The 23,285-nt window shown below is 35.8% G+C and overlaps 1 protein-coding gene across 9 annotated transcripts in view; it reads left to right on the plus strand.

Moving 5' to 3' along the window:
* The window catches only part of SLIT2 (slit guidance ligand 2), a 233,067-nt gene that overhangs the window by 164,309 nt on the left and 45,473 nt on the right, over positions 1–23,285 (plus strand). For 5 of the 9 annotated variants that reach the window (XM_063457821.1, XM_063457823.1, XM_063457825.1 and 2 more), the window contains exons 8-15: positions 1,767–1,930; positions 3,086–3,224; positions 10,139–10,210; positions 11,637–11,708; positions 16,299–16,370; positions 18,532–18,675; positions 18,839–19,002; positions 21,365–21,388. In XM_063457821.1, coding sequence (XP_063313891.1) covers positions 1,767–1,930; positions 3,086–3,224; positions 10,139–10,210; positions 11,637–11,708; positions 16,299–16,370; positions 18,532–18,675; positions 18,839–19,002; positions 21,365–21,388 — 851 coding nt within the window. The remainder of the gene's footprint in view (positions 1–1,766; positions 1,931–3,085; positions 3,225–10,138; positions 10,211–11,636; positions 11,709–16,298; positions 16,371–18,531; positions 18,676–18,838; positions 19,003–21,364; positions 21,389–23,285) is intronic. The other 4 variants (XM_063457822.1, XM_063457826.1, XM_063457828.1 and 1 more) reach the window with 1 other exon arrangement.

Here is a 23,285-nt window from a genome sequence, read left to right on the forward strand (position 1 = left end):
CTGTGTTTTTAGACAATTTTCAACAAAATGCTAAGCATGACCTCTCCGTAGCATTAGCGGAGTAATGTCTTTCGAATCACTGAATCCATGATATAAAATGACCTCAGACATATTGTTTTATAAGGAGGAGTGTCTACATCCGTACTGTCAGACAAGGGTCATTGGATGTTATATTGGGGGGGGGGGGTCCCTTTTTCAAATTAGACAACGCAAGATCCCTCTTCATAATTTAATATATATATAGTATAAGTATGCACAAGTATTTATGCGTTGTACTCCTTTCTAAAAATCTTTATATTTATAAAATCTGTGTGTATATTGCAGTATAGTTATTGGATGAATGTAAAGGTTCTCCTTTTTTTTATGTATAGTAAGCAAATGCAATTTTAACTTATTTTTTGTGAGCTTAAAAACAAAACCTACAAATACAATTTGAGAACAAATAATTTTAGATAGGTCACAATTCATTGAAGAACACAGACAGTGCTTTGATTGCATGTCACATATGATTAATGAGAAATCTGCACTCTTTTAATACTTTCCTGCAGGCAGACCTAATTAGATTAAACTGGATCTCTGACAATCTCTGTAACACAAAATTAGCTCTCTGAATTGAGCAGTTTCATTTTAATATCAATACCGGCTATTTATTCAGGATTCTGCACATCAGCTAAAAAGGACTAAATGCTTATGATTTTGTAACTCGGTGATTCTACTAGTATGGTCCTGAATTATATGAGTGGCTTCCTTTTTATTTGGGATGATTGGCTAAAAAATAGGCAGGCTGCAGTAAATTACCCAATCTAGTGAATAGATTTGTCTGATACTTTATGATTATGCCATTTGGAAGAGAGACAGAATTTTGCACTGGGTCCCGCTTATGTATTGGTAACTAACTTAATTCTCCTTGCACTGCCACTTACATCTTCTATTTCCAAGCATAGTATTCAACAAGGGTCCCAAAAGCAACTAATCCCCTTTCCTTTGATAAAACAAAAAGAGAGGAAATCAGAAAGGGGATACGAGGGAGTGTTTTATATTGAATTATTATTCTGCCTTGTTCAGCAGAAAATGAATGTGACCTGTTAAAAGGATTTTGCAGACAGTTTCTATAGAGACTAATAAAGCAAGACTTACTGATATTTCTAATTGGGAGCCAAATCTTTTATGACCCTTTTCTTTTTTTTTCTTGCTGTCAGTATGCTACCCCCATAGAGCAATTTACTTGAGACATGTTTTTGTCCTTTTTTTTTTTTCTCCCCTCCTTCTTTTGTTCAAATCTTAACTACGGAATTCCACAACTGTTTCGCAGCTCTTATATGGTATTGGAGCCGACTGTAAAGAAATTAAGATGAAACTGTAGCAATCACAATTTGGTGTTGGCAAACATCGCTCATACCCACCCCCAGAAATAAATTACATTTAGAGGTATTTGCTACAGATAAGTAAAAACAAAGGCAGTAAGTAGTAGGGTTTTAAGCCTTTTACTTCTGGAGAGACATGCAGATTATCAACAACATTAGGAAAAGCATTTGTGGTTGAGAATGCTGGAAATCTATTTATGTTTTTACTAGTTTTGTCTTACAACCTTTTGCGTGACAGTGTTTGCACAATTCCTGCTGCTTTAACCCCTTAAGGACACATGACGTGTGTGACATGTCATGATTCCCTTTTATTCCAGAAGTTTGGTCCTTAAGGGGTTAAGTGTTTATTTCCACCTGTATTTCTTTCACCCATAACAATTAAAACTGCATTTTTGTTCCCAGTCGACTTCACTCCAATAACTTGTACTGTGACTGCAACCTTGCATGGTTATCTGACTGGCTCCGCCAAAGACCTCGCGTCGGACTTTATACTCAGTGCATGGGACCAAGTCACTTGAGGGGACATAACCTAGCAGAGGTTCAAAAACGAGAATTTGTCTGCAATGGTAAGAAGCAACAAAGGACTCAATGCAATGACGGAAACATTGAAAGAGTTATTCTTCAACATGAGCATTTTACCACCTCATGATAGACTTCCAAACTTTTTACAAAATCCACATTTTCCACTTGCAGGCCTCTAATAATTAGATAGCTACACATGTGCGATACAACATACTCTTGATTCATTAGTGCATATTAAATCATATCATTTACAATATTTTTTGGCATGCTAAATGCTCAGTTTTATTGAGAAAAATATCTTGTCTGTTCTCTTGCTTATTTTTCACTCCACTTCTTCAAAGTATTTAGTACCTAATGTATCATTATATATAATATGCATATATGACACAGACAGTATTCCATAAGGACCAGAATAATTGAACTTCCTCCTGTTTGGGTCTATGCCTCCTATCATGTCAAGATACTTAGCAATTTGTATCTGCCTAGCTCAAATCCTCATAGACTGTAAGCTTGGTGGGCAAGGCCTTCTTCACCTCTGAATATCCCCATTCTATTACTGTACAGCATTGCGGAATATGTTAGCGCTGCATAAATTAGAATATTAAAAGAAAGTTGACGTCACATTGAGAATGCTGATGAAAGAGGGAGCAAAGTTGCATGTATTGTGTATTAGCTGTATCAGGATAAGCTAGTACTAACTCCACCCCAAAAAAACTCAAAAAGCCTAATTTGAGCAGTTTCATGCATAAGCAGGGCTAAATGACGAGCTACTTTGTAACATTGCTAATTCTAAATATTGAATAACATTTCATAGCAGGTTTTATGTTGCCTCTCTTTGAGTTGTAGTCTTTGGTATTTTTAGTATCCTTATTAACTATGTTTTCTCTGTTCGTATTTTTCTATTCATAACTCACACAGATGAGGATGAAGGCAAGTCTATTTTATTTTTTAACATCCCAAATAGTCTCAAATATATTTATACCATCCCCACTCAGCTTCAGCTTTGGAATAACAGAAAATATATGACTTGGTGGCAATATATAGAAACTATTTTTTCATCCTTGGAAGAAATCAGTGGAAGGGTTGACTAATGTCTTGCACATCAATTGATGGCTTTTTCTGTATGATTACATATATTGATATATAAAATGCTATTCTACTTCTAATAAAAGTGAAATATATTTTTGTGTGTTTTTCAGGCCAGCAGTCATTCAGCGTACCTTCGTGTAGTGTCTTGCACTGCCCAGCTGCTTGTACCTGCAGCAACAACATTGTAGACTGTCGTGGAAAAGGCTTGACAGAGATACCCACCAACCTTCCAGAGACAATAACAGAAATGTAAGAAATATTCGTTACTTTCTTGATTACTCCTATCCGAGAACGTCACAGATTTCACAAACTTCAATAATTATTAGGGCATACTGATGTCAAAGATCTAATTTAGATTTCCCCATAAGTAATTAGTCGCCATATTCCAAGATTAATTGAAATATTGACCAATATAGATATGTGCTCTTCGTGAATGCTCAAAGTGAAAGTGAGGCTTATCAAAGAGAAGCATTTGAGGAGAAGTATGACGATTGCTGAACATGTGTTCTGCCTCTCATTGCTACTCTATGAGAAGTACTGACTTGGCTAGAAGATTCAGTAGTGATTATCTCCTGGAGGCACAGCGGAGCTATGGAAAGGAGACCCTCTTGCTGTTAGATTAGAGGTATGTTAACTCTGCCATCATTATAAATAAAAATATTTATTTATACTGCTGGAGTATTTCTTTAATTGAGATGTGATTTTAAAGGTGTTTGTTGCTCACGTATAGAGAACAAACTTAGGCCTTTATTTAATATTGTTGGATAAGCTTTCCAAATTATTAAATATTTTTGGATAAAACTTTAAAATGATTTAATATTATGAAACATATTTAAATTTAATAATATGTTGGTCTTTTTTAAATATATATTTTTAAAATTTTAATATGTTGAAACATTATTTTTAAAGTTTATCCAAAAATATGAAACCATTTGGAAAGACTTTTCAACAATATTTAATCGAGGCCATAGATCAAATAATAATGTTAACGGATCAAATAATAATGTTTAGGAATTTAATAACCAATTCTTATCAGATCCTATGACATGAATCCTTCATTGTATGAAGATCTAAAATGATAAAATGCCATTTTAAAGAAGAAACACACGTTGGCTATATGTCACAGTTGGTTCAATTTCCTATACAGATTTGTATTATTTTGCCCAGATGGTACATCCTCCCATTTCGATCAAAGACTGAGAATGGCTTTTTTTCATTACTAAGCCATCTTTGATTTAGCTGCTTAGTAGTCAGGAGAGTTTAGAGGGACCATGCCTGGAGCATTATGTCTGTGGAGAGAGGAAATATCCAGATCAGAAGTGCACATATTGAATGTTTAATATAGCAGCCTTTAAGTTGAAAGCATCATGCCCCAAAATGTACATTTATTTGAGCACACCGAAGTCAAAACCACACATTACTTAACATTGATAAATTATGTGTGTGATTGTGCGTATGTGTGTGTCTGTGATTGTGTGTGTGTGTCTGTGATTGTGTGTGTGTGTGTGTGTGTATATATATATAAATTGTGTTTATCTATTGTTTGTAAATTTTTTGGTTAATCTGAGTTGATAAACACACAATGCATAGTTATAATAATCATGCAGTCATATATGTGTGAGGACGTTTGGTAACAACAAAACTCAAGTACATAATATATTAGATAACAAAAAATAATAGTGCAGCTATAATTTCACTACATTAGAGTACGCTATTATGTGGGAAGAGAGTACATGTAATTCAGTATATCATGTAAAGGAATAATGGTACCATCATGTTGAGTCTCCCCTCCCCCCCACCTGCACGTCGTCATGTGTAAATTAGGGGGATTCTTGCCCTGTGTTTAGGAATCAGATCCAGGGTTCCCAGATGGTCCTATATTGACCAAATTGCTGATGCCAGGAGTATCTTCTTTTTTCCATGGTTCTAATATTTTTAATTTTGTCAATCCATTCTGTAATGGATGGGATCAGTGATGTTCACCAGTGGAATGGGATGCGTGTTTTAGCAGCATTGTTGACCAATTTTCTATTGTGTCTGTGCCAATGCATTCCTCTGTATTTTCTGAGCATACTGTAGTTTAAATAAACAGGAATCGTTGAGATACTTTCTTACTCCCCTTATTACACTTCCATCATCACCTTAGTGAATATTTAAAGCATGATGTTTATATTTTGGCAGTACTCATGCATTCTTGTCAGCTTACTGTGTGCAAATTAACTTCGATTTATTATTTTGATATTTTTTTTAATTCAGTTTCTTTGCTACTCCCCTGTCTTGAACCCCAACATATCTTTCAGCAGGTCTCCCATTTAACTCAAAATAAGCACTGGTGGGCTATCTTACTCTTCCTAGAGCAGGAACTTCAACTTTTGCAGAGTACATAATCTGTGATAGTCAGCCTGAATGGACAGTCACTGATCTATAACATAACAGCTGGTGTGCCAAATGTTAGCCTTCAGTGCTCTATGAGTCTGTCTAATCATTATAGGTTTTAGATTTCACTTTCTAAGATAAGTTTCTTCCAACTGCTCCCCTAGTAACTATTGAAGGCTGACATTCTAAAAAATCTAAATACTAAAGACCAAACCCAACTTTTTCCAAATATGCTTAACCGAGATTCTTATACTGTATTTTGTTGATGCAGGCAGTCCTCTTCTGATGATGTGCTGACATCATTCAATAAGACCTTCCTGTGTACAGATAAATATGTATGTATATATACACATGTCCATGTATACATCTATGTATATATACATACTATATACATGTCTATATTGTGAATATTGTAAAAAAATTATTAGGTGAGTAAAATAAATCTTCTTCTTACCTCAATTTACCTAAACATATTGAGGCAGATTACGAGCTGTATTATATGTTGGCCTCATGTCTCCCATTTTTTATTATAATAATTAAACAAGGTTAGTTTCTCTTTATTCCTATGTTTTTAATATATCTTGCAATTTCATAGCAGTAAACCAAGAAACCCAGAATATGAAAAACGATATAAAAAAAAAAATCAAATCAAATCTATTTATCAATGTTCAGAAAGAATGAAATGGTTATGAGAGGTTGTATTGTTCTATAACAGACATGTTCTAGCTTTCCTAAGTTGTCCTAATAGTGCTACATAATACCTAATAAAATTGCTATTATCCTGTCTTTTATATCTGTGTTCACATAGTGTGTAGTAAAGGCAAGAAGGAGAGCAGACTTTGTGGTTCAAATGCAGGGGAAAAAATAATCTGATACTTTTATGGTCAAAATCACATACTGTAATGAATATTTTTCTTGTACTATTATTCCTTTAATACATGCACCCATTGTAGTTAAATAAGAAATCAAGAACATTCTGGCCAACAGTTTAATAAACTGTTCATTGAAGGAAACTTTAAAAGTATTAGTGTATGGTAAGGCCAAAAGGTTGGCATCATGTTTTTTGTGGGCCCATTAGAAAAACCATTTTACAGCATCATATATAACACATTTACATGTATTTTGGTATAAATATGGTGGCAATTTAGCAAAATCTTTCTTTCCATTAGATGAGATCTTTAGTCACACTTATTAGTATTTTTGCACAGGATTAATCGAAATGTAGTTATTATGGTGCACAGACATGCCCTGTTGCTGGCCTACCTCAGGCCAAAGGGGTTAAACCTTTAACTAACGGTATAACTCCAACGTTTTGAATCCGTTGCCTGATCCCCCTTCCCATGAACATCCACCGCAGTCTTTTAATCAAGAGACATGGGGCAGGGGCATTGCTCACAGGTTAAGAGCGTCAGCCTCTGAGTAGCTCCCCGCTTAAGAAAAATATGTAAGTATTGTACACTTAGATTATTATTCTTTCCTAATATGAACACATAAATATATTCATTAAAAAGCAGATTGGATTATTATTTGCTATTAAATGACTGATAAAATTAAACCTTACACGCTCATGGTCCTTTCATTTTTATGTGAACTTATACGCTTAGTGGAAGCGAATTAGAGCTAAGAACACACGAGAAGGACTTGGGAATTGTTATAGACAACAAACTATGCAACAATGTGCAATGTCAAAAAGCAGTTGCTAAGGCAAGTAAGGCATTGTCATGCATGAAAAAGGGTATTAATATCATTTTGCCTCTTTATAAATTGCTGGTAAGACCACATATTGAATATGCTGTGCAATTTTGGGCACCTTTTCTAATGAAGGACATTATGGCACTAGAAAAATTGCAGGGACATGCTACAAAATTGATCAAAGGAATGGAGCATTTTAGCTATGAAGAAAGGTTAACAAATTTAAACCTCTTTAGTTTAGGAACCTGAGAGGGGATATGATAACAGTATACAAATATATTTGTGGCCAATACAAACCATTGTGTGGAAATCTATTCCTTTACATAGGAAACAAAGTCATGTGTTGAGACTGGAAGAAAGAAGATTTAGTCTAAGGCAAAGGAAATGGTATTTGTACCGTGAGAACAATAAGGATGTGGAATTCTCTACCTGAAGAAGTGGTTTTATTAGAGTCCGTCCAGTTGTTTAAACAGCTACTAGATGCATACTTGCAAAAACAGAATATTCAAGGATATAATCTTTCAATGTAGGGTAATAACTGCTTGATCCAAGGATTAATCTGACTGCCATTCTGGGGTCAAGAAGGATTTATTTCCTAGTTTGTTGCTAAATTGGAAGTGCTACAAAATATTTTGTTTTTTTTTGCAAAAAAACTAATGTGAGGAAGGCTGAACTTTATGGACACATGTCCCTTTTCAGCCTAAGTAACTATATTCAGGGACAGATATCTAAAAAGACAATGCTCCAATTTAGAAAAGTCCTGAAAACAACACACCAAAACTACTCACCAGTTTGCTGGTTTCCCTATAACTCGTTTAATACATGTGAGAGCTCATTCAGTGAACCGGCAGGTGCTCCAACAGAAGATGTCCCATTTTGCTATATTATTTCTTATTCCTACAAATAATTGAAACCTCACTTTGAAATCCATGTTCTGCTCTTTGACAGCTGTTATTGCCTTCAGTTTTATTAGCAGAGGGGGAATATAAAAAAGGACCTGTCTGAAAGTCTTTTATTGCGCGAATGGCTCATGTCCCAGCTTTACCACTTGTCTGCTGCTTTGGCGAATCTGTGCTTTTTAAGGATTGCTGATGTCCATTTTTGTTCTGTAAAACTCCTCTGATTTATTAGCGTTACAGAGGTTTATTAAGAAGAAATAGAGTATAAAAATTGGTTTCAAGTTGAATTAAAAATATTTCTTTACTAACTCGTCCTAGATATTTATGCTGGATCTTTTCAAGGCCCTGAATGCCCTTCATATAAAGCATTATGGTAGTATATTCACCAAAAAGTGCAGGACGATCAAGAGGTCAGAGCTATCACCAAACATGGAATTTGTTAAACCCTAGAGCTGAAGTCGTTAAGGTCATTCTATATATAATCACAATCTGGTCATGCAAACCCTATCAATTAATCAATCAATTTTAAAAAAGGGAACACTTTTATTTTAAAAAAATATTATATATATAAATATATATTGTGTTTTTTAATGAGATAAGGTATACTATTTTATCCCTAATAATATGTGACACACTTATTTTAAAGCCATCTTTTTGGACAGTATATATGTTTCAATGTCCACCCTCATATTAATAGATTACTTTAAAGATTGACATGCCCATCATTTAACACTGTTCCTTCAATTATACCATATCATTTAATCACCATGCCATTATCTTTTACCTATGTTACAGAGCCAAGGGAAATAAAGTCCTTTTCTTTTTCAGTCTTGTATCATGTCTCCGCAGCACAATGTAGCAATAACGTAATAGAATGTTGCAATTTCCTCCCAACCAATATGGCAGCTGTGGCGAATCCTGGGGAAATTGTACGGTGGAATTGATCTGCTTTGTACTCTAATGAAATTTTAGCTTTTGTATTAGTTTCTGAAGTTGTACCTCGCAGAAGGAAAGTGTACACTACAGAAGAAAAAAAATATTGCAGTTCTCCCATCAAATGAAGGACTAAAAATAAATGAAAAAGTCAAATTTACAGAATAGCCAATTAGATTTCATGGGATTTGTCTCCGTCAAATAACCAGATTAAAAATGTGTATTGAATTATTTTTTTAAATAATATATATAAAGTATTATAAAGCAAATATAAATGAAGCAGCATCATAAATTAAAGCCTGAATCCATTAAATACCTCGTGGACTTCAAAAAGTATAAGATGTTAATCATTTCAGATAAGAAATAAATATATATATATATATACTACGGTATGATTTCCATGGTATGTGCACAATATTTGATTCATAAAAATCTACATATGCTCTTAATTTTCTTTATCTTTTGTTATATTTGTCCTGTGATGAATACGCTGCAGGATTTATTTTGATCTGAAATTGGTAATAGTACCTACTGAGAGCTCCCTCAATTGACTAACTGTTGGTAATGTGTGCCCTAGTTAGGGTTTCCTTGGGCAAGCACTCTGCACGCTTAATATAGAAGCATAAAGGTGCTCTGCTCAGGAGAGGATGGCTTGTGTTTAAAAAAAAAAAAACTCATTCTGCATGCATCTTGTTGCATCTTGTTGCAGTGGTTATAGTGCTGGGAATCCCCTGACACCGTCCATTCATTCAGCGTTGAACAGTTCTTAATGGTTTACTGCTAACCAAGAGTCCAGGAGCCCTTCCCCTGTGTAGCTACTTGGGCTAATGAGGAAGTATTGGTCTATGCAGCAATGAGTGTCAGCTGACTGCTTTTGGCTTATTAGAGTAAAGCTAGAAGGAATTGTGTAATTTCTGCCTTAGCCATACCTCCAGCTGGGGCCGGACTGTGGGTGTCCAGGGACCGTTATTTAGTGTTAAGTTAACACTGAATAGAGGGAAAATTCCAAGGGACACCAGTTACTGTAATCACTTCAATTAAATTAAATGCTTATAGTTCCTACAGTGTCCCTTTAAGCTTAATTCCTAATATATCTTCTTTAATTTAGTAGCTATTTAAAATTGTCCTATTTTTGAATTCCTATCAAAACTGAAACATATCAAGCCAAAGGAGTTGGGATATGGTCAGTAATTTCTATTACCAGACTAATTTGAAGCGTCTAAATTATTTGCACAGATTATTACCATTATTTTCTTTTTGCAGGCGACTGGAGCAAAACTCAATCAAGGTCATACCTCCAGGGGCCTTCTCACCATACAAAAAACTCAGAAGAATGTAAGTAGGATGTAATTGGGAATGCACACTTTAACAGAGGTCATGGGTATCCCCAAATATTCTTTAAAATGCTTTCACAGATGAATGATTGACAAACATATTCCCCTTTACAAAGATCATTTTCTCCTGTTAATCATTTCTCACTTGACTTAATTAGTGTTAAATGTACTCCTTCTAATAGATAATGCCAGCCCAGTTATCTGTATCCCAGATCAGTTTCATGGAAGCTTGAAAAGATTTGTAGTCATAAGACAAACAATAAAAACGTTTAACGGCAGTTTAAAGATTAACTATAAGTTTTTGTTATATATTTTTTCTATTAATAGACACACATGGAATGTACATTTACAGTAAACATTTTTATGAAGGATGCTATATTTTAAAAAACAATTTTTTTAATAGTTCGCTACTTAGCATGGCTAATTATAGTAAATATAATATGTATTGTTTATAAATTTCTTTACATAAACAGTTTACGGCAATATTCCCCAAAATTAACTTTTTCTTTCATTTTAAAAAGATGTAATAAATAATTAACTATATTTACAAATTGAATGTAAGCATTTTTTTTCCAAGTGTCGAGGTTGCCATCTTGAAATTACATCAATTTTTTTAACAGTAAAATACAGTAATGAAAGAGAAAAGTAACTAAGAGTATACAATGACAGTTGCCAATCCTTGCCAGCGAAATCAAGCTGATTAGCTCACAGCATTTTACTGTGTGAGGGAGAAAAAATATAGTATTGAACAGTCTGACAACGTAGACTTGCCAACAGCAAGTGTGTGTTATATCTAAATCGTATGTGCAATTTTTATTAGAAAACAAAATGCAAAGCATATTTAATAATTATCAACACAAGTTAAAATTTGTGATGACATAGTTACTTTAACCCCTTAAGGACACATGACATGTCTGACATGTCATGATTCCCTTTTATTCCAGAAGTTTGATCCTTAAGGGGTTAAATAGTCTTTGAGACATTGAAAGCTCAAATAATACACCCTTCCAATGCAGTGTGGTATATCACAACATTTTTTCCCTTCTGAGTACCAGAATAAGTTTAATCACAAGGTGCTCTTAGGCAGTTGCCTAGGGCCCAGAGGATAGACAGACACTGAGCCTATTACTATAATGAAGCGACAAGGTCCCAAACCAGTAACCTGCCCAGGGACCTGCAGGAGATTAATCCTTATCTGCTCATGGCGTACATTGCCATTTCCTATCAATGTCAGCTAGTCTACTGTTTGAGAAGGATAGGAACAGGAATTCAATAAGTGAATACGGTAAGCAGACTGAGTAACAGTACTCTTTGTTTTAAATTAAGTATAACATCAAAAAGTTATTTCTATCACATTACACTCATCGTCATTTTAAGATAGTTTAAGGATATATGTTACATGATCATAAAACTGTTTCTAATTCCAGTGATTTAAGCAACAACCAGATATCCGAAATAGCCCCAGATGCTTTTCAAGGCCTGCGTTCACTCAACTCCCTGTAAGTACAAATGCTTCTCAAAGGAAAGACTGAATTCCACAGTTTATGTTGCTTAACAACACTCATTATTTTTGACTTGACTGTAAAATTCCCCCTGATTTTCATCAGCATATCCTCTGTCGATTGTAAAACAATCAATGCTGTCAGTAGCATGGACGTGAATCCTGATTATCAGCCATATAAGTTGAATATATGTAGAAGTTGATGCATGATTCTAAATTAGTTTGAAGCATTCTTCTGAGCACAAATCCACAGATTAATTGATCTGTGATGTAGTCCTGAATATTAGAAGGCTTATTCCTTACAATATATTTATTAATGTGATATATCTTGATTGAAAACATAATCATTCTGCTAAAATTCATGCACAAACACAGACACAATCTTTATGATACTCATATATGTTTTAAAGATTCACGTGCGATGTAAGCAACAATACTTCATAATAATTTCCATACTTTTTTATTGAAATGGAACTGAATATAAAATCAGTTCTAATGCTTTATACTAGGAACAGCCAAAAGGTAAATGCCCAGTTATTCTAGAGTCATTGCTCCAATTATGCTCTGTCTGTCTGTCTGTCTGTCTCTCCATCTGTCTGTCTGTCTGTCTCTCCATCTGTCTCTCCATCTGTCTGTCTGTCTGTCTATCTATCTATCTGTTTGTCTGTCTGTCTGTCTGTCTGTCTGTCTGTTTCTCTGTCTGTCTGTCTGTATGTTTCTCTGTCTGTTTATCTGTCTATCTGTTTCTCTGTATGTCTGTCCCTCAATGTAGCTATCAGCTAATCTGTATACAATTTTTACTGTGTATCAATCTATTGATTTGCCTATCTGTATTTGTTGATTGAATTTGTATGTGTCCTGCTTATCTGCACACCATGTCTCTCTGTATGTTATTGCTACATGTCTCTCTATATATCTATTTAGTTTGGATAAAAATGAATTGATTATGGGATGAGCTCTCAAGCTTGATAACCTTACATGGATGGTGGTGTCCTGGAATCTATTATTACAGAAAAATAGGAGTTATTTTAGTAAACATTTTATTGACATGTAATATTTTCAAAATACCAATTTTGTAACTACCCAGCTGCCACAGTTACACTCAAGCATCATGTGATGGTGTTGTTGTTTGTTGTTGTTTGGTGATTACCATTGTTGAGGTAAATGTAGATGTTATTTTCTAACACATAACTAGCAGTCAAATTTTAAACCCGTCAGTACATCTGAGATCTTGATAATCCTCAAGTCTCTCAGGGCATCGTCCTCATTGCTGGATCCCTGCACTGCTCAGCTGGTGAAGGATGCCGCTGATGCTTTGGCCCCCTATATTGCAGACATTGTTAGTATGTCATTTGCCACCGGAGTTGTTCCTGGCATTCTGAAGCAGGCTGTGGTTATTCCTCTGCTGAAGACACCAACTGTGCCACGCTCCGAGTTGAGCAACAATCGACCTATTTCCACCTTGCCTTTTTTGGCCAAGATCATCGAGAGAGCGGCGGTATGGCAAATTCAGCCTCACCTGGAATCTAATCACATTCTGGATGACTTCCAATCGGGATTTCGACCTGGTAGAGGGACAGAGACTGCCCTGGTTAAAGTCCACGACGATCTCCTGTGGGCCTTGGACAGAGGGGAGGAAATTGCCCTGGTACTCCTGGATTTATCGGCGGCCTTCGATACCATCGATCATGATAGATTGACAGAGAGGCTACTTACTGTGGCTGGTGTGGATGACAGGGCGCTGGCTTGGGTGACCTCGTTTCTCCACGACAGGGTTCAAAGGGTAAAATTGGGGACATTTTACTCCTCTAACATCTCCCTGACGTGTGGAGTCCCCCAGGGTTCGGCTTTATCTCCAATCCTATTTAACATCTATATGAGGCCACTGACCCATATCATCCGCCGCCACATGCTTCCCTATCATATCTATGCCGACGATACCCAGTTGTACTTTCGCCTGGCCAAGAAAAAGGAGGATCAAATCAATCTTTCTTCCTGCCTACAGGATATCCAGTCGTGGATGGGAGCCAATTATCTAAAACTTAATGGCTCCAAAACTGAATGCATCATCTTCAGTAACCAGGAGGTGAGTAGTATCTTTCCCTCATGGCCGGACTCGTTTTCTCCATCTCCGAGTCCTGCCACCAAGGTCAGAGATCTGGGAGTCATTTTCGACTCCAGGTTGACACTGAAGCCCCAGATTAATCAGGTGGTAAGCTCTTGCCGCTACCACCTGAAGCTTCTGAGGTCTATTTTTAGATTCATTACCCCCTCCGATCAAATCTCGGTGGTCAACGCCATCATCGGTAGCCGATTGGACTACTGCAATGCTCTGTACCTTGGACTGCCTCAGAACATCATACACAAGCTACAGTTGATACAGAACGCAGCTGCAAGGCTACTTACGGGTGTGGCCCGCAATGACCATATCACTCCATCATTAAGAGCCTTGCACTGGCTGCCCGTTCGTGAACGGGTTCTGTTTAAAAATGGTTGTTTGGTATATAAGGCAATCCATGGTATGGGACCAGACTATCTGAAGGATAAATTCACACGCTATGCTCCCAGTCGATCCTTGAGATCGGCTGATTTAGCCTTATTGAAGATTCCACATTTTAAAAAGAAAAAGTGCGGAGGGAGGACGAGTGATGTTCAGGGAGCGCAATTTTGGAACTCCCTGCCTCTGACATTAAGACTTGAGAATGATCTACTGAAATTCCGCCGGAGCTTAAAAACAGTTTTATTTGCTCAGGCGTATGGGATGACATGAAATTTTTAACTTGGTTCAAATGCATGTGATTATAATGCTGTGGTTTTGCTGGATATTGTTTTGTCTGTTTTTATTGCTGGTATGCGCATCGAGACCCTATGGGTAATAAGACTGCGTTTTCTTAAGAATTTTTAATAAATAATAAATAAATAAATAAATAAATTGACATTCTTGATATTAGAGGTTACCGCTACTAACTGCTATAGTAGACTCAAATTTTTGCAGCCTGTTACAGAAACCGAGATGATGCCATAATGAGCTAAAATTTGTGGGGACTATGCGTACAAAAGCAGATAAAAGCCGGGTTTCCTCTGTTCTGTTCTCTCAGAGTAGAGGGTATTTGCTTACTAGTTCCACCTTCTTCCCAGTACAAACTTAAACCTTCTTCCCAGGACAAATTTAAACATACTAAAGCACTTTGTAGCAATACTTTCAAACTAGGACACTTCTTTATGAGCCAACATAAGTTCTGGCTTAGCAGTGTCCATTTTCTCCCGGTTCCTATCAGAAAGATCAACAGTTAGAGATGTCCCGAACAGTTCGCCGGGAACTATTCGCCAGCGAACATAGCTTGTTCGCGGTCGCCGCGGCAGGCGAACATTTGCGATTTTCGGTCCGCCCCCTATTTGTCATGGAGGTGGGAGGGTCTGGGAGGGAGGGTCTGCTGCTGATTGGCTGGAATGTATCTGCTGACTGTGAGGTACAGAGTTAAAGTTTACTCAATGATGACGAATAGGGGGCGGACCGAACATCGCATATGTTCGCCCGCGCGGCGACCGCGAACAAGCTATGTTCGCTGGCGAATAGTTCCCGGCGAACTGTTCGGGACATCTCTATCAACAGTACATGACATTCCTCTAGTGACTTGGCAGACTGATTGAAAGTTGTTGTTAAATTGCTACTGGCAGTAGTCACCACAAAACTAATTCTGAATCAACAGAAAAGGCCTGGCTATAGCGCTATTTGGTATATTCGGATTTCTGATAAAGTTAGTTTTGGAATGTAAAAAATTCGAAAGGGCACTAGGACGGATGCAAATTCAGCTAAATTTCAATTGGGACCAAACAGAATCTCCAAGTCTAGTCTGTAGTGAATGACCAGAACAAAACTGCTGGCAATATCGCAAAACTTAATGTTTAACACAAAGTTCTGCTTATCTCATATAACAGTTTTATTAGTCAATTGGAGGAATTAAATGCATTCATTTTCGAGACATTGATTAATTGATTCCCACGCAGAGACTTATCCAAAGTTTTATCCAGTACACAATGTCTTGTCTTGAGTTTGTTTACATTATAACTGACAAATGAATATTGATAGATTTGACAATCCATTTCCTCCAGCGTGTGATTTAATATATCCGTGCTGAACACTGTATATATGTTCTAGCTCAATTCTCCCTGCAGATTGCATAGATTGTTTCCTTAATGAAAAACTAAATCACTTGTAAAATTGTTTATATTCTGAAGGCATTTGTATGTTTATCTTTTTGCTTTGCATAAGTAAAAGTAGCATTTACAACGCTTTTTTTCTCATATAAAAATATTCAATATTTTGTTTGTACTAAGGATTGGTAACGTATCTGGACCTTTAATTTAATGAGTGCAGTGATTAACAAATTGATCAATCGCTTATTTATTAGCTAGGTTTATTTACTAAACGGTGTACGTCAACATATTTACAATTGGATTGCAAATTTTAAGCCACAATAGCTCAGATGGAAAAATAGATTTTACTTTGTTTAAAGAAAGCAATTTAAAATGCACCAACATTTATTAGAGATTTGTTATATCTTTCTTGTTTGTCTTTTAAATCAAGTGTTCTCTACGGAAATAAAATTACGGAGCTTCCCCAAAATGTGTTTGACGGACTATTTTCTTTACAACTCTTGTAAGTAATTGCTGTGTTTTTTTTTTTTTTTGTCTACATTTCTATTTATTGTAGTTATGCTTATTGAATGCCTATTGAAAGAAAGCTTTGTGCAGTACACATAATATATTAACTGTTTTAATAGAATATAAGGCAATGCTTGCTTTCCAGGACACTGATTGACATTTGCTTGTCTCTTACAAACCACAAGCCTTGGCTTTCAAGAACCACAAATAGCCCTAATTTATAGCACAAGTCAGACTAATAACATTCAAATTAGAAACACACTGTTTGCCTATTTCCTAATGATATACACTACTTATTCCCAGGGCTGGAGTTATTGAAGGATAGTATTAGAATTTGAATATACTGATTGTACATTTTCCGTCTGTCGGAACATCTTTGCAGCACCTGTTAAAACTTCTCCCCTGATGCTTTAAAGCCGCAGTACTAATATCTGATGGTAACAGAAGGTTTGCCTAAATAATTGCTTTGGTTTCTAAACTATATTTTCAGCCACTCGCTATTCGGTGAAATAGCCCCTAAGTTTACAAACATGGTTTCTGATCACTGCACAATGTTTAGTATAGTTTCTATTTCTAATCATAGATGATTAATCTTACAGTCTACCATAGGTGAATGTAGACATTAAAGGGTGCAATATGAAAATACTGTCAGGGTTTTTTTTTCACAAAAGTGAGAATTCAAAGTGAATTTCAAGTACAGGGCCAAATAGCCGTACTGTAAGCATAGCTAACTTAGAGAAAAGTTCAGCTATTCCTGCCTTGAATTTAAAATTCACTTAGAATTCAAGTTGAATTCTCTGTTTAGTGAACGATTGGTTTTCAGCACAAACACAAATGATATATTTAAGTATGAACAGTCTATGGGATGCAACACATATGATTTCTAGACTTGTACATACGGTTTCAAAAAAAACTTTAATATGTCTACATTTAGTCCGATCGGCGGGTTATCCAAATTCCATTACTTCTATGCACCTTGTTTCATGTATAACGAAACAAATGGCTCATTCAAGCAATAAACATGTCTGTTTGGTTTGTGATTCAAAGATCTGTCCATTGCACCAAAAAAGAGATAATTAATAGGAAAAAAGATGGTTATAGGGCAGCCACAAAATGTTGATATTATTTAAAAAAAATATATATAATTCATAAATATACATTGTATACTGTGCTCTCTCTTTTTCCCTCTTTTGGTTACTTTTTCTCCCTCGATCTGTGATTCAAATGGCATGAAAATATCAGTGTACTGCAGAATATATACATGATATTTATATTTTGCTGTACATCGATTAGCCCATTTTCGTACCATTTTGGTTCTTCTGATTCATTTTCCCAAATCTTTTTCATACCTACCGGACTACCCAATCTATTTTGTTTTAAACAAAGTGATTCATCTGAACCCGATTTTTCCACCATGCACAAGTCCCAATGATTTCAGATTTTACATTTATGTGACACACTCCAAATCACGGACTGGCATATCACTACTGAGAGAGGATCTGAATTAATAGCTGCAATTGAAAATAGCATCTTCTGCCTGGGGATGTATCTGAGATTGGTGGAAGTTAGAGTCTCTTCCGTTAGAGATATATGCTGGGGAGTTCCCCAGCATGGTGATAATACAACCTGTATTTTTGTTTAGTTGCATAATGAGTTACATCATTCGAGTTCCAGACCAGACGTAATTGATTGCTAACAGTGCAGGTTTTATTTTATTACCAGAATAAAGTTTTAGTAAGCAATATTTCGCTAAATGGTGTGCTAGTTTAGCATATGCCAGAAGTGAACTCATGGAATCTAATAGATCTTTAAAAGTGTCAGACTGTTTTTTTTAACGGCAGAAGAGTTAAAAAGAAGTGTACATTCTGTCTGTTTACTTTAAATGATTTTCAGGCCATTTCAGCTTTTTAATGTAGAGTTGAAATGGGTGAAGCCCCTTGTCATCGTTTTGTAGGTAAAAATGTCTTGGGGATATCAACAATCACAAACCCAAACATTTTCATGAACCTTACTGAGCTCTGCTTTTTTTTTTTTATTATTTGAGTACAGAAGTTTCACTGCGGCTTTAAGGAAACAAAAGGTTTTGTCATTCAAACTTTAAATCCGAGAGAAGAGGAGCCAACTTTGTGTAATTCATATTATCTCTGGTTCAACAGATTACTTAATGCCAACAAGATAAATTGTTTGCGAGTCGGAGCTTTCCAGGATCTGCATAACCTGAACCTCCTTTCTTTGTATGACAACAAACTTCAAACCATTGCCAAAGGAACATTTTCACCACTTCGGGCTATTCAGACGCTGTAAGTATTGTCGTTGTGTTGAAGCAAATAGTATGGGGGCTGTGGGGGGGGGAAGGGAAGTTATTTTTCTGTATAATCCATTTCTTTACTGCATTCATGGTGGAAAAAAATGCCAGGTCAATTGCGAATAACATGTTAAATAATTTTCATTCACTCCTGAAAGGCATTTGGCTCAGAACCCGTTTATCTGCGACTGCCATCTGAAGTGGCTTGCGGATTATCTTCATACAAACCCTATTGAGACCAGCGGTGCCCGCTGCACCAGCCCCCGCAGACTGGCAAACAAAAGAATCGGCCAGATCAAAAGCAAGAAATTCCGCTGCTCAGGTAATTTGCTTAGTTCAGCTACAAAAATTTTTTTCTTTAGCTGCCAATAAAACAACAACGTGGTTTTCAGAAGGCTTTGACAAAGCAGCTGACTTTCTTCTGAATTATTAATGATCATAGAGCTAGTCTTTGCTGTCTTTTTTTTAAAGATAGATCAAGAGAGAGAGGCAAACTGTTAGATACTGTACTATCAATGTAGATTATATTTAATTATTTAGGGGGAAAATAACAAAATATATTCCAGTTAACCATAGGGACTCTAGGACTTTTTGGGTTCTGTGTGTAAAACTTCAGTCTTAAAATAACAGTCATGGGTACGTTTGACAAGCTTTTTAATACATTGTGGAAATAATATATTCGGAATGTACATGAATTAAAAAAAAGAGAATACCCCATTTGTATGATATCCTCTGTTCGACTCCCTCTGTACTAACTCCCCCATTAGCCAAGAAACTTCTGAAATGCCTTCACCAATAATGGGCTTCTCGTTTATTTGTGTGGGGATGCTTTGAATGTCCTATGAATAATAGAGTTGCTTTCTGAATCTCATTCATTGAAAACACATGTTTAATATCTGATTGCATGAGTAAATGAATGCAGCTTCCATTCACTCGCCTGAGCTGTTCTCACTCAATTTTAATGACTGTGGGCACAACAAGGAGCTTTTACTTTTGATCTTTGTTATGAATGATAAAGGGATTTACAGGGATTTATGGAAAATGTACAGCTGTACTATTGTTAATTGTAAATCTTAATCTCATTAATCGCAATTGCAAAAAATACTCAGCTACCATCATGCACACAAAATAAGCAGGAGTCAAGTCTTAGAAAATAAATGTGCAAGCTGCATATGATCACCCCTTTCTCATTCATTATTTAACTCTTAGTGTCTCACTCATAACCAATCACATCCACATTCTAATTTGTTGTTAAAGTATCTATATGAGTATCCTAGAGTGTGCTATCAATATATAATACACTGCTCATTACTGCAAGGTAGAATATTCGAAGTACAGACTTGGCCAGTCCTTGTAACTCTGGCATTCAAGCACACAATCACATTACACAATCTCTTTGTATATATTCCACCTTTATATTTTTCCAACCCTTGGTGTAGGTATGGTGTAAATAACAGAACATACAAATCCGCTATAGTCAAAATACATAAACTCAACATTTTTGTGTATTCTAGAATTTGTGCAACAATGCAGAGATAGCATTATGTAATCATCTATAAAAGTAAAGTCATAAATATATGAATATTTGGCTACAAAACTCCCATTGTCCATTCCATTCTACTGGGTAGAGCCCCGATCTCCCATCACGTTGTGGATAGCAAGTAATGTAGTGAATGGGAATGGGGATATAACAGTAAAATATCAAAATATGAACAATTATGATCTATTTATGCAGAATAGACATCCAACATACATAGAAAGGTGACATTTGAATCTCTCATGTCTCAATGTATGCAGTGGCTATATTTTAATGGTCTGTCTTATGTACAAACAGAAGCACAGAATTAGTTACATAGCACTTCATATTAAAAAGGTTCGAAGGAATAAAATGATGTATAGCAATGTTTCATTCAGTTCTCTGCAGTTTTGAAATGGCAGGTTGGGTGTACGATGGCTTCTTTACTTTAATGTATTTAAGTATCTTGCAAAGACCTCTGGGACGTGACATCTCCACTTAGGTTCCGGTGGTCATGTCCCTCATGAAGCTGTCCTGCCATCTTCTTCTGGGGGTCTTTATTCAGCCACTGGGGCTTTATCTTCCAGGAGTAGTGTCAGTGTTGTACTCTTGCACATGATTGCACGTGGCAGAGTTACCATGTTGTTGAGTGAAGGCTTTGCATGACTTTGAGAATCATTGCAGAGTGTTCTTTTATAACCCCTAGAAAACACTGCTTGGGAAAAGCTGCTGCACCAGCATATAATAGGTTAATTCAGCAATGCCGGAGAACATACCCTCATTTTCTAGGTTTCTATAATTAACCATCGTCATATGGTGTCCAGCTGTTGCAGGTGTTGCTTTAATTTTATTGGTTCCTCAAACAGGGTTTAAACACCAGTGCTGTTTATTGTCTGTGTCCCATATTAATCTATAGCCAGATGTAAGCATTAATGTGCCACCATTGCTGAGCTGTTACAATTTTTTTTTATACTTCACTATTGTTTATTTATGATTCCTACAGTGCTGGAATAGCCTGCAGTGCCTTATAATTGGGTTATAATGTACTTTTCTAACACTGCCTGTTAGCACCTTACACAAGTCACTCAAGCCACAAGACACATCTTTCAATTTTTATTTTATTTTTTATTATTTCTTTTTATTATATTTTTCTCTTGTTCGTATGTAGCTAAAGAGCAGTATTTCATCCCAGGTAGGTTCTTACGTGCACTAGGTTTTCTAAACAAATATCAGTGTTTCCTTACCCAGTGAAAAATAATGCATGCTAATGTAACAGAATTGGTCTCTCGACTGCATGCTGTTTTTTGTATGTTTAGAATGACTTAGTTGACGATCCATACCTTGGTGCAGTGAGTGCATTACTTCCTGTTTTGTATGTTTTGTTTTGCATTTCCCAGTAGAAACCCTCTTATACCCTTATATGGATTTCATCACCTCACAGGGCAATGTTCATGTTAAAATGTCTCCACATTTTTTTCAAGACTGTGGAAACCAACTTGTCAGAGAGGCCGAACCTAAATGAGTTTCTGAGTTATTCAATTCCTCTATGATCCCCTTATACAGAGCAGTTTACATATATTAGCACCTCTGTAGTCATCAGTAAGGACCTGATAATTCTATCACAGAGTACTCTGTCCATTGAAGCCATGAATTCAGGTGGAGTCACACTGTGCATCAATTGCCATACCTGTACTTCCTAGGCATAGCAAGACAAGTTCAAAGGAAAGATTATTGCATGTTCGAAAGTTTTTATTTTGTCTTCTAATTAATTTGCATATTTTTTTTTTTTAGTAACAAGTACAGGAAAGACTCCTAGAGTTATTCACTAACGTGTTACTAAAATTCAAAGTGAATTCCAAATGTAAGGCTACAGTAGCTGAAATGAAAGCATAGCCATGGAGGTTATGTTAGAGAATTTTTCTAATTCATCTCTTTTGACCTTAAATTTGAAATTCACCTTGTATATGCCAACCCTGTATATGCGTTTATAAAAATAGTGAAGTATAACAATGATTACAGTTTAGCTGTTATGACCTTAGATCTGCAATTCACTTACTAGTTCTGCACAATAACAGTCTAATACCAAGTCTCTGAATAACCACTGACTTAGCAGAATAAAGTACCTTGATAATTCAGGGGCTAAATTCATTGTTAGACTGAATAAAGTAGAGTTTGGGTACATGTTTGTAGCTTTTAATGGGTCTTTATACTCCCACGCTGCAGTCAGAAGTACATTATTTATGAGATATATTCTTTACTAAACTGGAAATCCCACATTACGTTTACAGAAAATAGATTTACTTTAAAAGGCTATTGAAGATGAAAGTCTTCTAAAGGTGATTTATTTATAAACTAACAAAAAACAAGTTTTGTAGTAGTTAGGTTTGAGTGCTCCATTATTTCCCTTTTTGATAAATAAAAAGCGGGGTTATGTGAATTGAAAATAAGACACAGTTGTCACTTTATAATTAACTTGGCACAAATGTCAGTAATGCATAAATAAAAGATTATGATATTAATCACACGGCGACAAGTCTTATTTTATCCATGTAAACATATAATAGAAAATAAGAGCTTTTCCTTGGCATGTTCTGTATTTTTAAAAATAGATGATTCTACAATGCAAGTAACATTATATATAAATTAGGAGAATTTTGTAGGGGAGACAAAGAGTGACACAAGTCTGGTAATGCGTTATTGCAGTACTTGTACTGGATCGGTGTGATTTATGGTGATTTCTTTGAGTAAACACATGTGTACAACATATCTAGCAACCCTATTTTAAAAAATAGTTACGTTTGATGTATGTAATTTGTTTTTGAAAAAACATGATTTTTAACAAATGAAAAGACCGGCATTCGGACAACAACCATTCTGGAAGGTTTGATGTTCCACTGACCTACGTTCAAAAGACTATTGTGGACATTCTGGGTCCTTGCAGGAGACTTGGAAAAAGTTTAGAACATTTGTGTGTGCAGCTTAATGCAATGATATACAATGAGCATTTGCTGGAATGTTGATGATGATGGGTCTGTTGAAGGTTCTGATTTAGTATGTGATGTTTCTGGTCATCTGCTCTTACTTCTAAA

Source organism: Pelobates fuscus, chromosome 6 (genome assembly GCF_036172605.1).
Source record: "Pelobates fuscus isolate aPelFus1 chromosome 6, aPelFus1.pri, whole genome shotgun sequence".
NCBI classification, from domain to species: Eukaryota; Metazoa; Chordata; class Amphibia; order Anura; family Pelobatidae; genus Pelobates; species Pelobates fuscus.